Raw genomic sequence first — 16,970 nt, forward strand, 5'->3', positions numbered from 1 at the left:
GCAGGTGAAGTGTGTGCGTTACTGGCCGGATGAGACGGAGGTTTATGGAGACATCAAGGTGACCCTGATAGAAACTGAACCACTGGCTGAATACGTCATCAGGACGTTCACCGTCCAAAAGGTAAACAAGTAAACGTCTAACACCATGACCAAAACAACTATCATGTTCACATTCATTGCTCTATATCCCTCGTACAAACAGGATTATACAGATGATCCTTTGACAAAGTGATACAGCTGTTGATATCTTTGGTATAGTATTTAAAAAGGTATTTAACGTTATGTCATATCAACATATTGTGACTCTAGTTTACAGAATACTTCCCACCAGACCCCCAGTCACGCTCTCTTGCTGCTCAGTCGCCCTCATGGCTTCGATTGCTTTCCTAAACTAAACCCTGGATTACCATTACAGCCAATGTGTGGCTGGAGATTTATTGCGAACGAGACGTGTTACTTGTTTGTTTCTCACTTGTTTGTTTCTCGCTGTTTAAGAGAAGGTTTTGAAAGTGTAATCGGGGCTCTGCTAATGAGGCATGAGGGATTTGAGTGGAGAACAAATGAGTGCAAGTGGAAGAATGTTCCATCATTGTTGTGATGCTGTGAAACACAAAGCAGCGGAAACACACTTCACAATAAGAGAAAAAGGCTCTGATCCAAATACATTGATACATGCTTTGTTATTTCCTTTTCCCCGTTTGACTTCTACTTCTCTTTCTGTATTGCTTCAGTTAGGCTAATTCATTTCACTAGACTTCTTTGCATGATTGTTTATTTAAAATGTATCAACAATGGTGCCTGATTATTACAAAGAATTCAGACTCTACAACTCAAATCTTGCACATACCTGCTTTCTGTGTGTGTGTGTGTGTGTGTGTGTGTGTGTGTGTGTGTGTGTGTGTGTGTGTGTGTGTCTCTCTCTCTTTCTCTCCCTCTCTCTCTCTCTCTCTTTATATACCTCCTGTATTTCCTTCCCCCTTCACTCGTGCAAAAGCAGCTTATGAAGACGAGTCTTCAAGTCCTCACTGTCAGCTCATTTAGCAAGCCATTAATCCATACCACCTCTGAGTGTGTGTGTGTGTGTGTGTGTGTGTGTGTGTGTATGTGTGTGTGTGTGCAACTGCTCTAAAATTCAAAGGAAAGCTGACTTTGAAATGCCTGTCGTTCTGCAGTATGCATTAATATGTACAAACACACACCAGATACACACATTCACTAATACAGAATTCTCCATTTTTAAACTACAGTAGGTTCTATGAGAGTGAGTGAGTGTGAAGAACAAAGGAAAGCAATACAGAGGGGGCCATAGAGAGTGTACAGGTTCTGCACCACAGTTATATGGCTTTAATTGCGTTGAGTAATAACAGGATCTAAATGAAAAGCTTTATTAATGGCATGTCCAAAGAGATTAACCAAGCATTGAGGAACTGAGGGTGGCAGAGTGAGACTCGGAGAGAGAGAGAACATCTGTGGTAATGAGAGAGAGACAGAGACAGAGAGAGAGAGACAGAGAGAGAGAGAGAGAGAGAGAGAAAAAATCTGAGTAAATGAGAGAGAGAGAGACAGAGACAGAGATTTTTTTTTTTTGATTTTTCAAAAACACTTTATTTACATATTCTTAAAACAAACAGTTTACTAATAAAGTGTAACGAAAAATCATATTATCATATCAAACAAATATATATTTATAAATAACAATTCTATAAATATATAAAAATTATCCAATAAAAACCTGTGTAAAGTGTAAACATTCATTATTCACAGTGCAGATAATATTTTTAAAACACCAACGTTCTTTAAAAGTGTCGAGATCCCCGGTATGTTTGTAAAACCTAAAATCGAGCCAGAGTCTTGCCCTGATATTACAGAGCCTCCTGCCCCTCTCTGTTCTCAACTCTGTTTTTTTTTAGATGGCCATTTTTGCCTCTCCCGAGAGGAAATTTAGGAGCTGCCACTTTTCTTTGTTGTCTTTTTTGTAGGCAACTCTCATGATAAAAACACTCTCGGTAAAAACTACATTAAAAAGACTAAAAACCAATGTTAAAAGAGAGAAAAAAGTCTCTTACACTCAGTAAAAACATGGAATACAGTCTCACGTAAATTGCAGAAAGGACATTTGTTAAAAACAGCAGGATTAAAGAGATAAAAGCGTTACAAGCGACGGCACCATGTAAAATCCTCCACTGGAGGTTTGTAAAAAGCCCCCCACTGTGGGCTTGGTCCACTTCCTGTCCGCTTTTTGAGGAGAGGTTTGTAAAAAGCCCCCCACTGTGGGCTTGGTCCACTTCCTCCACCCAGTCTGTTACTCCACACAGTGGAGGGTCTGCTGCACAGGCCTTTCTTGTGGATGCTTTTTACACAGTTCGTATATAGAGTTTTTTTGTCGGCTCTGTGCAGCGTCAGTCCTGCCGGGTTAGTGACCTTGAGCAGGGGACCGGTCAGTTCTCCCAGCCCTGGGCTCAGGTTGATCTCCGGAAAAGGGTCTGCTGGGTCTGGAGAAGCCTTCCCGTCACTGTAATCTTTTATTAGGCTCTTCTCCTTCCCAGATAGCCTCTGGCTCCACAGCTCCAGAATCCTCTCGGCCACTCGAGCGGAGGTCAGACCCAGCAGAAAGCCCAGGGCTCGGGCATCACTCAGCGCCGGCCCCACTGCATCCACCAGTTGCTGCAAGCACAGGGTTTTGGACCTGCAGAGCGCCACCATCAGGCTGGGTGTGCTGCTGCTGCTGACGATGTTACACTAAAACTATCTACTATATCTGTTAAAATGTCCGCATCTCTCTGGCTTTTAATAAAAACAATAATATCGTCTGCGTATGCGAATAAAACAAATCTGCTATTAAAACCAGGTAAAACCAGACCTTGTAGGTTGGAGCGTATTTTGCAGAGGAGAGGTTTCAGGGAGAGCGCATAAAGCATCCCCGACAGAGCGCAGCCCTGCCGGACCCCTCTACACACTCTAAAAGGAGCACACAGAGTACCATTAAACTTCAACACACTCTCAACTTCACTGTACAACACCTTGATCTTGCCTATGAAACCAGCACTGAACCCAAACTTCTCCATTACTTTCCAGAGGAAGTTGTGCTCAACGCGGTCAAAGGCCTTTTCCTGGTCTAGAGAAATCAGACCAGTATCAAAGCCCAATGAGCTGGAGACCTCCAAAACATCTCGAATTAGGTAGACATTGTCTACCATGAACCTGCCGGGCACACAGTAGGTCTGGTCCCGGTGGATGACCTGCTCCATAGCCCCCCCCAGCCTGGTGGCCAGAGCCTTGGACAGAAGCTTGTAATCCACACACAGCAAAGACACAGGGCGCCAGTTTCCGATGTCCTGCAGGTTTCCTTTCTTAGGCAGGAGCGTTATCACGGCCCTGCGGCAGGACATCGGCATGGAACCAGAGGCCAGACTCTCGTTAAAAACATCTAAAAGATCTGTTGCTAAAATGTCCCAATATGCTTTAAAAAACTCAACAGTGAGGCCGTCGATACCGGGAGCCCGCCGTCCTTGCATTTTCTGCAGAGCAGCCTGTAGCTCCCGTGTAGTCAACGGCCCCTCCTGCTGTGAGTTGGTTTCCTCGGCTACCTGAGGCAGTCCCCCTAAAAACCCCTCTAAAAGCGTTTCCTCCCCCTCATACTCACTCGAGTATAGGGAGGAATAAAAACTCACAGCCCGTGTTCTGATCTGGCTTGGTTCCGTTATTTCTTGCCCTGTGACTCAGAGCAGTGAGTGGATTACCCTCTTCTGTCCGTTCTTCTTCTCCAGGCCGAAAAAGAAGCTAGATGGAGCATCCATTTCGGTGGCGTTTTGGAACCGGGACCGGACCAGTGCGCCCTGGACTTTAACGTCTAGCAGGTCGGCTAATGCCATTTTTTTTACTTTGAGGATTTCAATATATCCTCGATCTCCTGTGGACTCACTGATTTGTTCTAGTTCCACTATATCACCCTCCAGGTCTTTCATAGATCTGGTGATGTCATGTGTGACATTGAGGGTGTGCTGCTGACAAAGCATTTTAATTTCAGTCTTACCATGGTCCCACCACTGCCTAAGACTGTTAAAATCACCCTTCCTTTGCCTAAAAACACTCCAGAAATAAATAAAAAATTCTCTAAATTTTTATCAAATGTTAAAACTGAGTGCCAGTATGCGCTTCTTGGCAACACATTTCTAATAAAAACATTACATAAAAGCAAAGAGTGATCTGTAAAACCAACAGGTATAATATTACACATTTTAAAAATGTTAAAATGATGTTTAAAACAATAAATACGATCTAACCTGGCAGAGGAAATCCTATTTTCTCTGCAATGGGACCATGTGTATTGTTTAGCCTCTGCGTTCATCCTCCGCCATACATCTACCAGACCATGAGAGCAGACCAGCTGCCTCAGAACATGCTGGGACGCTGGATGCGGCTCTGCGTGGTTCCGATCTAAAAAAGCATTTTCTGTACAGTTAAAATCCCCCCCCAAGAATAAAAAATCCTCCGAGGCACAGCTATTTAAAACATCATTAATTTTTTGTAAAAACAACTTCCTCTCTGCACCGATTGTTGGGGCATACACATTTATAAAAACAGCATTAAAAAGGTCAAACCGGGCTTTTACTAAAAGCAACCTCCCCTCGATAAAATACTCGACCTCCAGTGAGACTGGAGTAAAAGATTTGGAGAAGAGGAAGCCCACTCCTCCACTAAGAGATGTGTTGTGGCTTAAAATGACTTCCCCTTCCCACTCCCTTCTCCAGTCTATCTCGTTAGAGCCGTCGCTGTGCGTCTCCTGTAAAAAAAAGGACATCAATGTGTTTTAATTTTGCAGTTTCATATATTTGTGTCCTTTTTTTAAAAACTCTGGCTCCGTTCACATTTAAAACACTCATTTTAAAAGTATCCATGGTTGAGATGTTAAAATAAGAAATATAAACAAATAAATAAATTAAGACACCCATCATCACTGTTTATTTGTTTTTTTACTCTAAGCACAAGTTTTTTTTATCTATAAACCGCCTGCTCAATGAGGCCAGACTCTTTTTGGCTCATATGGAATCTGGTTGAGCTAATGTTTTATTACCTCTTCCTCCATCTCAGCCTCTTCTACCTGCTCACCTCCACGGAACCTGTATTTTTTCTGTCCCCTCCCCTTCTACAACCACCCATTTCCTTTACTACATCACTCACCTCCTTTACCTCTTCTACTCTTACTTCACTCACCTCCTCTGCACCACCCACCTCTTTTACTACATCACTCACCTCCTTTAAATCTTCTACTCTTATCTCACTCACCTCCTCTGCACCACCCACCTCCTTTACTACATCACTCACCTCCTTTACCTCTTCTACTCTTATCTCACCCACCTCCTCTGCACCACCCACCTCTTTTACTACATCACTCACCTCCTTTAAATCTTCTACTCTTATCTCACTCACCTCCTCTGCACCACCCACCTCCTTTACTACATCACTCACCTCCTTTAAATCTTCTACTCTTATCTCACTCACCTCCTCTGCAACCACCCACCTCTTTTACTACATCACTCACCTCCTTTAAATCTTCTACTCTTATCTCACTCACCTCCTCTGCACCACCCACCTCCTTTACTACATCACTCACCTCCTTTACCTCTTCTACTCTTATCTCACCCACCTCCTCTGCACCACCCACCTCTTTTACTACATCACTCACCTCCTTTAAATCTTCTACTCTTATCTCACCCACCTCCTCTGCACCACCCACCTCTTCCACACCACCCATCTCCTCTACACCACCCCCACCTCCTCTACCTCTTCTCCTCCCATACCACCTGACTCCCCCTGCACTTTCTCTCCCTGTTTTTTTTGTTTTTTTTCCCCATTTTTTTCCACCACACCAAGTGAATTAACACCACCTATCCAGTGTACAAAAGCTGGACACAGCAGCTGCGCGTCTTGACGCGGCGCGTGGAGCGGCACCGCGCCCAGCGGAGAGCCCTCCTCCGAAGCCGCGGCCCTCCTCTGCGAAGAGCCCCCCGCCGGGGGAGCGGCAGCCGCTCCTCCAGGATCAGGCGGAGCTGGAACCCCGCGCCTTCGGACAGGCTCTCGCGGTGTGTCCCTCCTCCCTGCAACCAAAACATTTCATACCGATGAAGTTGCAAATAATCACGTATTCATAATCATCTACTTAACGTGGATGCGGAGGTTGAGCTCCGCATCTCGGTTATTAAGTATCATATACAGCTGTCTTCGGTGAGACACTACGTGCTTCAGCAACTGAGATTTACATCCAGACAGAATCTTTTTTACCGGGGAAACAACTTTCCGTGTCTGGATAGTTCTCTGCTGAGAAACTCATCAGTTATGAACGGAGGGACATTTAGATATTACAACTTTGGTTGCGGGCAGAGTGAGTGGCATCACCTGCACAAACACTCCGCTCACCGTAATACCTGTCTCGATGACGCGGTGCACCCGCTCCACCTGGTCCAGGAAGATGACAACATGCCCCGTTCATCCGTGCCAGAGACTTCACACTGCCATGTCCGACCTTGTCTCCCACAGCTAACCCCGATCTCCTCAATGCTACACGGGAAGCCGGCTGATATTTTGATCCGTGCTTCCTCGTTAGCTTGGTATAGTCTCCATTTGCCATGACGTCAGACGCCGGCCGGCAGGACACCGGCAGGAGAAAAACACCCAAGAGCACCCCGACTATCCACCCAAAACGCACCAAAAGTAAACTAAATCAAACTGTCACCAATGAACTAAGTTAAATCAAACCCATTATTAAATAAAGTAAGAAAAGGAAAGTATCGAAATAGCACCCGCTCAGCGTCTCACTCACACAACCAAACTCCCAGCATGCACCGAGAGAGAGAGAGAGACAGAGAGAGACAGAGAGAGAGAGAGAGAGAGAGAAAAAAATCTGAGTAAATGAGAGAGAGAGAGACAGAGACAGAGAGAGACAACGAGAGAGAGAGAGAGAGAGAGAGAGAGAGAGAGAGAGAGAGAGAGAGACAGAGAGAGAGAGAGACAGAGAGGAGACAGAGAGAGAGACAGAGAGGAGAGAGAGACAGAGAGACAGAGAGACAGACAGAGAGAGACAGAGAGAGACAGACAGAGAGAGACAGAGAGGAGATAGAGAGACAGAGAGAGAGAGACAGAGAGAGACAGAGAGAGACAGAGAGGAGACAGAGAGAGACAGAGAGAGACAGAGAGAGAGACAGAGAGACAGACAGAGAGAGACAGAGAGAGACAGAGAGACAGACAGAGAGAGACAGAGAGAGACAGAGAGGAGAAAGAGAGACAGAGAGAGACAGAGAGAGAGAGACAGAGAGACAGAGAGAGAGAGAGAGAGGAGAGAGAGAGGAGACAGAGAGAAGAGAGAGACAGAGAGAGACAGAGAGACAGAGAGAGACAGAGAGAGGAGACAGAGAGAGAGACAGAGAGAGAGACAGAGAGAGACAGAGAGAGACAGAGAGACAGAGAGAGACAGAGAGGAGACAGAGAGAGACAGAGAGGAGACAGAGAGAGAGAGAGAGAGAGAGAGAGAGAGAGAGAGAGAGAGAGAGACACAGAGAGGAGACAGACTGACAGAGAGACAGACTGACAGAGAGACAGACTGACAGAGAGACAGACAGAGAGAGACAGAGAGACAGACAGAGAGAGACAGAGAGAGACAGAGAGAGACAGAGAGAGAGAGAGAGACAGAGAGAGAGAGAGACAAGAGACAGAGAGACAGAGAGGAGACAGAGAGAGAGACAGACTGACAGAGAGACAGACAGAGAGAGACAGAGAGACAGAGAGACAGAACAGAGAGAGACAGAGATGAGACAGAGAGACAGAGAGGAGACAGAGAGAGAGACAGAGAGAGACAGAGAGACAGAGAGGAGACAGAGAGAGAGACAGAGAGACAGACAGAGAGAGACAGAGAGAGACAGAGAGACAGACAGAGAGAGACAGAGAGAGACAGAGAGGAGACAGAGAGAGACAGAGAGACAGACAGAGAGAGACAGAGAGAGACAGAGAGAGACAGAGAGAGAGAGGAGACAGAGAGAGCCAGAGAGAGACAGAGAGAGCCAGAGAGAGACAGAGAGAGACAGAGAGGAGACAGAGAGAGACAGGGATAGACGGACCATTTATCCACTGACACTGGATCCAAGGTTAAATAGGAAGGAAATAAAAAGGAATAAAAGAGCCTTAAATGAAATGAGTATTTTAAACTATTTTCCTCCAGTTGTGGTCGTTCTGTTTGGGCCTTTCTTAAATTTGAAATGAGGTCAACCAAGTCCCAACCCAACAAGAAACTGCGATAGGGCTTAGTTCACCCGATGGACCTTGTCCAACACAGCAGAAGAGTAATCTGGTCTATGGCACTCAGATCTGGAGAAACCAAACAATTGCGTGCCACAGCGGACACCAAACTGTACGGAGCAGGACTCAGCAGTGGCCACAAATCTACAAGCAAACAATAACAGCCTGAAGAGCAGCACATACGCGCATTAGACAGATGGTTTGAGAGATGTGCATAAACAGTTTATGTCCAACTGGAGAAAGCCTCCCTGAAGTGGGTTGAAACACCATTTATCTGTCACAATGCCTAAAGCCCCCCCCCCCCCCCACCCCAACTCCCACCTCCCTGACCGTGTGCACTTGAGGATTTGAAAACGGAGACTCCTTTTCTTCCTTTAAATTGAGTTTTCCACAATATTATTTTCCACAAATCTCTGAAACATCTTCAATCAAAGCTCTAGTCCAGTCATTTGGATTAGATTGTGATTGATCTCAGCCTTCACAGATACATTGTTGCACAAGACAGGACTTTACAGCCAGCAGATAACCGGACAGTTGTTCGGTCTCTGGTTGAGCTGCAGACAAAAACAAGACAAAAAGTGATGCATTGCTAAAAAGGGTAATTTAGTCATTATTTAGTAGTTTTGTCTTTCCACCGGGTCTCTTCACCAATCCCATTCGTTCTTCAGTAACTCAAGATTTGTTTGAATCCATTATTGGATCTTGGAATCATCATACTTCAGGAACCATCATACTTAAGCAATTAGATGGAGGACATGGCAACACATACACACGCTGTTGCTACATAACAATCCTGCCAATGTCAGCGTGATCCTGCGGTTAATTAGCCACCACAACTAAAAGGTCACAGGTTCAGCTTTCTGCTGAAATTGAATATGTGCATTGTGTCAGAGTGACCTGGAGAAATTGCTGAACTCCTCGTTCGTTCAATCATTACTAGTTGTTCCAGAAACCCAAGAGGATAATAACAATAAAACATATTAACAACTATGTGCGTGTAACTCGGTGTCATATATATGTCATATAAACTGGTTTATACCAGTATGTATGACGTAATGGCGTCTCCACTAAAACATTGTACATCATCTGCTCACACAAGGAACATGAGGATCTATGTCCGTCTCTTGCTTTTCAAAAAGCTGAAAGTGCATTTTGAGAACCTAGTTCTCTCCACATTAATGATCTAAAGCATAGGTCTTCAACAGGGGGTCTGTGACCCCCAGGGGGTCCGCAGAGGTACTGCAGGGGGGGGTCGCAACATTGTTTGTAGATAAAGCAATTAATAAAAAAATTAATTGTTTGCTGTGCCATTCACATTCCCTCCTCCGCTGTACTTCGTGAAGGGCGGCGACAACCCCCCCCGTCGCAAGGACCTCTTCAAGCTTCTTCTATACAATATATACAGTAGGGGGTCCCTGCACCACGCTACACCAGTTTGGGGGTCCTTGGCCTGAAAAAGGTTGAAGACCCCTGATCTAAAGTATTCATCTAATGCAAAAGAGTCTTCAGAAGAAGTGTCAAATTTAAAGAAAGTCGTTAACCGCAGCCGAGATCGTTCTCGTCTCTCACAGTGAAGAGCCTTTAAAATGCTTCTATATCCTCATCATCATTTCCAACATGTCAAGCACCTTAATGTTGTTGTTTAGTTGTTTTTACCAACCAGTCATGGATTCAAGGCCCTGGCTGTCTTGGACCGCCATCTATTGATTTAGAGAAGTAATTTCAACATCAAGGAGAGCAAATCAATGGGAAGTCGAGTTATCAAATCACCTTGTGGTTTTCTGGATGTTTCTCTCTGCCTCCACGTCTCTCTCACTCTCTTTGTTTGTCTGTGTTTCTATCCTCTATCTTTCCCTGCATCCATTTTCTTTGTGACATCTGTCTCGTTATCCTTCACACCACCACTGTTCCTCTCTCTCAGTGTAGCTCTCATTCCCCACGCTCATCCTTGACCTTTGATGCTTCCCACTCACAGTCTCTTTCTTGACCTCTGTCCCTGTCTTTCTCCTTCGTATGGTATCCCTGCTTCTCAGGTTATCATATGCCAAAACAAAGAATTCTCTTAGAAACTCTTAGTTTCTACCAGAACCAGAATGGGAGCTGAAATAGCAACAGTTATCCTCCCAGTTCTATTCTTAAAGAGTAAACTGAACTGAGGAGGGCATGTCTCTCTCCATTTAAGCTCTGTTTAGTTTAGAACAGTAGAATGGAATCGATTGATGTGAATTATTAAAGCAGAGGCATGTGTTGTGGAGAAGAAATGAACCGCTGGCAGCAGAAGAAAGGGTCATGCATATCTTATGTTGCATTCCAGAGCTGTCAGAAAGTTGGGATATTTTTACATTTTGTGCGGAGAGACGCCGGTCAGAATTCAGAGTAGGAAACTAGAAGCGAGACCTCTCAGCCCTAAGGCTGCTGAGGTGCAGCTATCTGACATCAACAAGGTGGCATACGCTGTCAACGTTATATAGAGTCACTGTTGACAGCTCTGAAACTGTCAGAATTCACTACGGTTGTTCGTGTGTCCTTGAGACTTAGTTTAAAGGTACAACTTTGGTGCAAACTGGTCCTATACCTTTGTGATATGTTACATTACAGTTCACTTAGGTGACGCTTGTCCAATAAGTGCATACGACAAAAAACGTTTAATGTAAACATGTACCGTACCTCTGTCATTAAGGGTGTTTTTTAATTATTTTGGTATTCTTGGATAAGACGAAAATAAGACACTCCAGGATCATCACACCCTCCCAAGTTTCACCTTGTTGATGAGGTCCAATCCATCTCCATTCCTACCTTTGGAATATATAGATCAGGGTTGTCAAACTCATTTTAGTTCAGGGGTCACATACGGCCCAATTTGATCTCAAGTGGGCCGGACCAGTAACATCACAGCATAATAAACTATAAATAACAACAACTCCAAATGTTTCCTTTTGTTTTAGTACAAAAAAGTACAAGTACATTCTGAAAATGTTCACATTTAATGAACTATCTTTTTACAAAATAACAACCTGAAATCTTCGTAAGAAAAGAAACTGCAATTTCAACACTATTATGCCTCAGTTTATCATTTACACATGTGTTACAATGTACAGATCACAGTGTATCTGCAAAGGCACAACACATTTAGTCACAGGAATCTGGAACTGAACAATATAGTATTTTACTTTATGATCAAAACAATAACATTTTACACTTTGCAAAGTCATCCCCCGGGCCGGATTGGACCCTCTGGCGGGCCGGTTTTGGTCCGCGGGCCATATATTTGACACCCCTGAGATAGATGCTCACTTTAATGTGGCAAGCAATGGTTCGCAGGAGATACGTCATCTTTTTCACCCAAAAATGATGAGAAGTTCTCATATTCAACCAATAAAGGGTTAACTAGTGTTCACACGTAGGCTCTGAGTGACTGGTTACAAATGAGCCGCCATCTGATTGGACTAAACCCAGCAAGATGTACGTCCCAGGGAGGCACTCTGACGTAAGATTTATCTATTAGGCATCAAGACGTCATTTTCAGTTTCTTAATATTGTCCCCATTGTTGGAAAGGAAAGCATTCAACAGCCCTTTATCTTTCTCGAAGGTTTGTCGTTTCCAAGATGCTATCTCGTGGACAGCCACAATTAATATAATCTCCATTGTTATGTTCCGACATTTCTGTATCTCTCTCTCAAAGAGGCCCAATACGTGGAGTCCAAGTCATTTTTTATTTTGTTCTTTGAAAAGCTTTCTTTCCAGGTAATCTTGTCTCTACTGCTGAACTGAATGTCTTCTGACACGTCATACAAATCATTATTTTCTCAAAATTAATTGTTTTAATGAAAGCCCTTTCTATTTGCTATATTGTTAATGTGCTTGAGTTTTAAAAATACAATATTGTGTACTTTTCTGATGTCTTTAAATACTTGTGATGTCTTCAAATTCATTGGCAGAAAGCAGCAGTTAGAGATATAAAGTCTGTGTGTAAATTAGGCAGCTTAACTGAACCGTGGCGTTTCCCCCCCGTAAGTCTTTCCCAAAAGGGCCATCATGAGATTTGTGGAATCAATTAATCTTTTTTTGTGGAGCCAAAATGGCCATTCGTTTCCTCAAATCTCCCCTGTAAATTAGGCAAATGAGCCACGGTAAGTCTTCCTGTCTCTCATTCCCAGAAGTGGCCCAAAGTGCCTTCTTGACATCCATAAGATCGATTTATTTTCCATCTGAAGCCAAAGAGGCAGAGTGGCCCCTAGATTCCTCAAGTCCCTGCTGTAAATTAGGCTGCTGAACCATGATATGTCTTCTTGTCAGTCTCTCCCAAAAGGGCCACGATAAGATTTGTGATTTCCACGCATCTGTCCCCAACAATAGACGAAAATGGCAGAGAATCGTTTTCTGCAGTTGCCTTTGTAAAATATTAAAACTAAGCTGTAACATCTCTCCCGTGTGTTGTTTTTCAGAAGGGTCATCATGAGATCCGTGAACTCCGCCAGTTTCATTTCACCAGCTGGCCCGACCATGGAGTTCCCTGCTACGCTACCGGACTACTTGGCTTCATACGTCAGGTCAAGTTTCTCAACCCGCCGGATGCTGGACCTATAGTGGCACACTGCAGGTAAGAACACGGTTGTACACACAGGTTTTTACAGAAGATAAATATAATTCCCTGATGCTGCTGGTCAGTGGCTGACAAGAACAAACAAAGCCACTCACTCAGGTTTACAGCTCTTGCCTTTCACCTGCAGGGCCAAGAGTGAATGGCATCGCAGGGCCAGTTTAACACCCGTACATAAAAAAGCACCCGGCGTGTAGTTTTGGTTTTTCTATTTAAAACAACAGCCACTTTGAATGTATTACAACCCAATTTAAAGCGTGTGAATGACTTATTTTTTAATACAAGACAATAAGACAATACTTATGGCATATATTTATATATATTTAAACATTTAAAGTAAATCTGGTGATCCCTCTGTGTTATTTAATAATATTTAATCTGACAGCAGCCTGAAAACTCTTTCTTTGCTTCGCTGTCAGCCTCCTACGCTCTTCCTTTTCTCTGATCCCCTTTTCCATCTCAGTTAAGACAATAGCACAGATTATCAGTACTAATATCATCACACACACACACACACACACACACACACACTCCATTGTCCCTTGGTATAAATTAGATCAATGGTGTTAACCTTTAAAAAGTAGGCAACAGAAAAAAAGAAAAATAAATTCACCTCCCACCCCACTTTATCCGACCACCAGTGTCATCTACCAGGAATAGAGGAGGTAAAAAAACCACAAGTGACAGTTTTAAGATCCCCATGGTGACAGTACATTTAACCTCCATGTTCTGTTCTTTATGGGACATAACAGTTCAACTCTGGGGCCAGGTTGTCAGCAGGCACAAGCTTTAAAAGGTCAGCCATCTGACAAGCTATGAAAAACGGTTTGGAGAAGGTAGATATTTTTGGTTTTTATACAAAAACGTTATTCACCCGTTGCAACTAAAGCATAATTAGCAGTTTTCTGATCTGCCAGCTCTGTAGTGAAGTTAAGGCAGTGGTTTCTAAACAAATAGCTACATGTACGCACGTAAACACACTCTCGGAAACATCCTGTAGAATTTCAAACACTGGATGTAATTAATACATAACTGCAACTTCATTGTGTGACATATAACTAAGGAAACTAGATAAGGAACTTTTGGTGCAGAAGCATCTGTAGCATGCGTCTCCTACATTTGTACTGTAACATAAATCATTGCTTTAATCCACCCCCCCCCCCCCTTTGGGAACTACTCAGTTAACGCAAATAAAACAACTTGTCCAAGTTATGGGAGCTACTGCCGTCATGGGTAAATAAAACCAATGTCGACTTTTAAAATGTAACCCAAGCCATGACAATAAGTCACCATTTAATTTATCGGTAGTTCCAAATCCTGGACAGACGGAGACAGCAACGTACAGGGACAAAGACAGACAGGCAATTAGATGAAAAAAGAAGCGTACACAAGCAGAGAGTGGAAAACACCAGCGGACAGACAAACGAGGCGAGCAGACACGCAAAAAAACACAGCTATAGTAAAAGTATGTGGACAGACAGGCAGGAAGTTATGGCAGTCACTTCCAATTTCTGGGGGCATTCTGACGCTATTGGCCTGTGTCAAGAGGCTTTCAAACACACACACACGCACATGCACATGCACACAGAGGCCCAGCAGTATTCTGGTCTCAACATTAATCACAGAGGTTGACAGGTAATCTGCCGAGGCGCTCCCTCCCTTTCTCTCTCTCTCTCTCTCCCCTTTCTATCTTTCCTTCTCTCTCTCTTTCTCCCTCACTCTCGAGCTGTCTCTGGAAAACTGTCAGGGGGATTGCGAAGTGAAAGATAGGTTTCTCCCCTCCCTCTCCTTATCCCTCCATACCTCACCCTTTTAGCTCCCTCTCCATCCCTCCATCTGTGCCTCCTTTCCTCCCTTGATCTCTCCCCTGTGACGACCACTTCTATCACTCCCAATCACTAACCTCTTTCCACCGTTTCCCCTCTCTCTCCGTCCGTCTCTCCCTTGCTCATTCAATCCATCCATCTGTTCTTCTGTCCCTCCATCCGTCTTTTTCCCTGCAGGCATTATTGTTCAGGATGTGCCACCTTAACACCTGACATGGGGTATTAAAGTCTCTCCATGTTTGTGTGTGTATGTGTGAGCGAGGCGCCCTGATACTAAACTCCCTGTGTGTTTCAGGCGTCACATGCCATCGCTTCAGTCCTCTGGTTTTAGTGAGTCCTGAATATAATAGGAATAATTGGGAACTGTGACACTTACTGTTTATTTTAACACTTTGTGTTGCCTTATTTTTCTTTTCTTTTGTTTCGCCTGCTTGCGCACTCTTTGTTTAATTCTTATCAGTGTGTTTAACATTGTAACTATAATTAGAATATTTGGTATGCTTACTTTTACATTTCTAATGAAATAATAAAAACAAACTCTGTTTTATCCTCGTGTGAAGCACTTTGTAACCTTGTTTATATAAGTGCTATACAAATCAAATTAGCATCCTTTATCTTCAGTTATAACCATCAGTTATTTGTTCAAACCCTGAAAACAGCATGTTTACATTCATCCAGCAGATACTCAACATCCTGGTTGTTTGTTTGTGTCTGCAGTGCCGGTGCAGGGAGGACAGGCTGTTTCATTGCAGTGGACATCATGTTGGACATGGCAGAGAATGAAGGCGTGGTCGACATTTTCAACTGCATCCGAGAGCTGAGATCACAACGAGTCAACATGGTGCAGACTGAGGTTGGTGTGCATCCAAAAACACCATAAGACACACACACAACCACATCTTTGCAATAAGTACAGTCACTGCAGTACAGAAACCTTCGATTCAGGTAAGAAGAAGTCATCGGTAGCTAATGATTGTTGATAGAAAACCTTAATGAGAAGCTCTGCAGCGATACGTTTTTACTTCGATTTCGAAACACAATCAATAGTTTATACTTTCCATATCTCTAAGACATCCAGAAGTATTTCTCCAAACCTGTCGATATGTCTGTTTGTCCGTCCGTCCGTAGTTGGAGTGTGAGAAACAGGAGCATAATAAGAGAGACAGTGTCTCAGTACATCGAGCAGTCTTATATCATCCATTCCAATCAGCTTATCAATATTAAACATTCCCTGAATTATAGATGTCACTAGTGCAAACACACACACACACTCACACACACACACTCACACACACACACACACACACACACACACACACACACACACTCACACACACACACACACACACACACACACTCACACACACACACACACACACACACACACACTCACACACACACACACACACACACACACACACACTCACACACACACACACACACACTCACACACACACATACACACACACACACACACACTCACACACACACACATGTATGCACACTAACTTTCCAAATCAAACACACGCAGATTTATGATTATTTGTGTCAGTGTGTGTATGTAGCAGCTCTGAGCTTGTGATAAGGGATATGGTGTAGGATGCAAACACACACACACACACACACACACACACACACACACACACACACACACACACACACACACACAAGGGAATACACACTAAGTCTTTGCATTTCTTCTGAAATGTCCAAATAGTTAGTTGCAACACTTAGTTCCAGTTAAGTTTGAAATGACTTAACTTTTAGTTGTTATGGCGTTCTTCATCTGTAACCTCTATAACAGATGAAATAGACTAAAGCGTTCTCAATAGCTGAACTGAAACTGTTTCCCAGTTGATTTCTTGAGGTTTATTGTTCAGTCTCCCTAAAACATCTATTTCCTAAAAGGTTCATCATTTTTGTCAGCCAAGGACTCGGTGTTACTTGCTATCCTTTACACGGTGTAATCATTTGTTCTCATTTTATACGATCAATTTGAAAGAGTCTGCATCTTCCAATGTTAGGTGTTTCATTTTGGAACAGAAGCCTTCATTCCATCTCTAAGCTACCTAAAGCCGACCTAATCCATCCCGCCTCTGCATTCCATTTGTACGACGATGAAAACCTTGCATATCCAAAAAGTCAACTTTACCAGGAATAAAAGAAAGACAGCCTAATTTTCAAACTGGCAGCTGAAGTTCAGAGACTGAAAGTGACTTTTGAATGGAGTTTTAAAAGTCTAGGTTAAGAAAAG

At 43.5% G+C, this 16,970-nt stretch overlaps 1 protein-coding gene across 11 annotated transcripts in view; it reads left to right on the forward strand.

The window, feature by feature from the left end:
• The window catches only part of ptprt (protein tyrosine phosphatase receptor type T), a 275,177-nt gene that overhangs the window by 245,251 nt on the left and 12,956 nt on the right, over positions 1-16,970 (forward strand). For all 11 annotated transcript variants that reach the window (XM_029431023.1, XM_029431025.1, XM_029431026.1 and 8 more), the window contains 3 exons: positions 5-121; positions 12,736-12,890; positions 15,434-15,569. In XM_029431023.1, the coding sequence (XP_029286883.1) occupies positions 5-121; positions 12,736-12,890; positions 15,434-15,569 (408 nt within the window). The remainder of the gene's footprint in view (positions 1-4; positions 122-12,735; positions 12,891-15,433; positions 15,570-16,970) is intronic.

The sequence above is a fragment of the Cottoperca gobio genome, chromosome 5, assembly GCF_900634415.1.
Source record: "Cottoperca gobio chromosome 5, fCotGob3.1, whole genome shotgun sequence".
In the NCBI taxonomy this organism is placed as follows: Eukaryota; Metazoa; Chordata; class Actinopteri; order Perciformes; family Bovichtidae; genus Cottoperca; species Cottoperca gobio.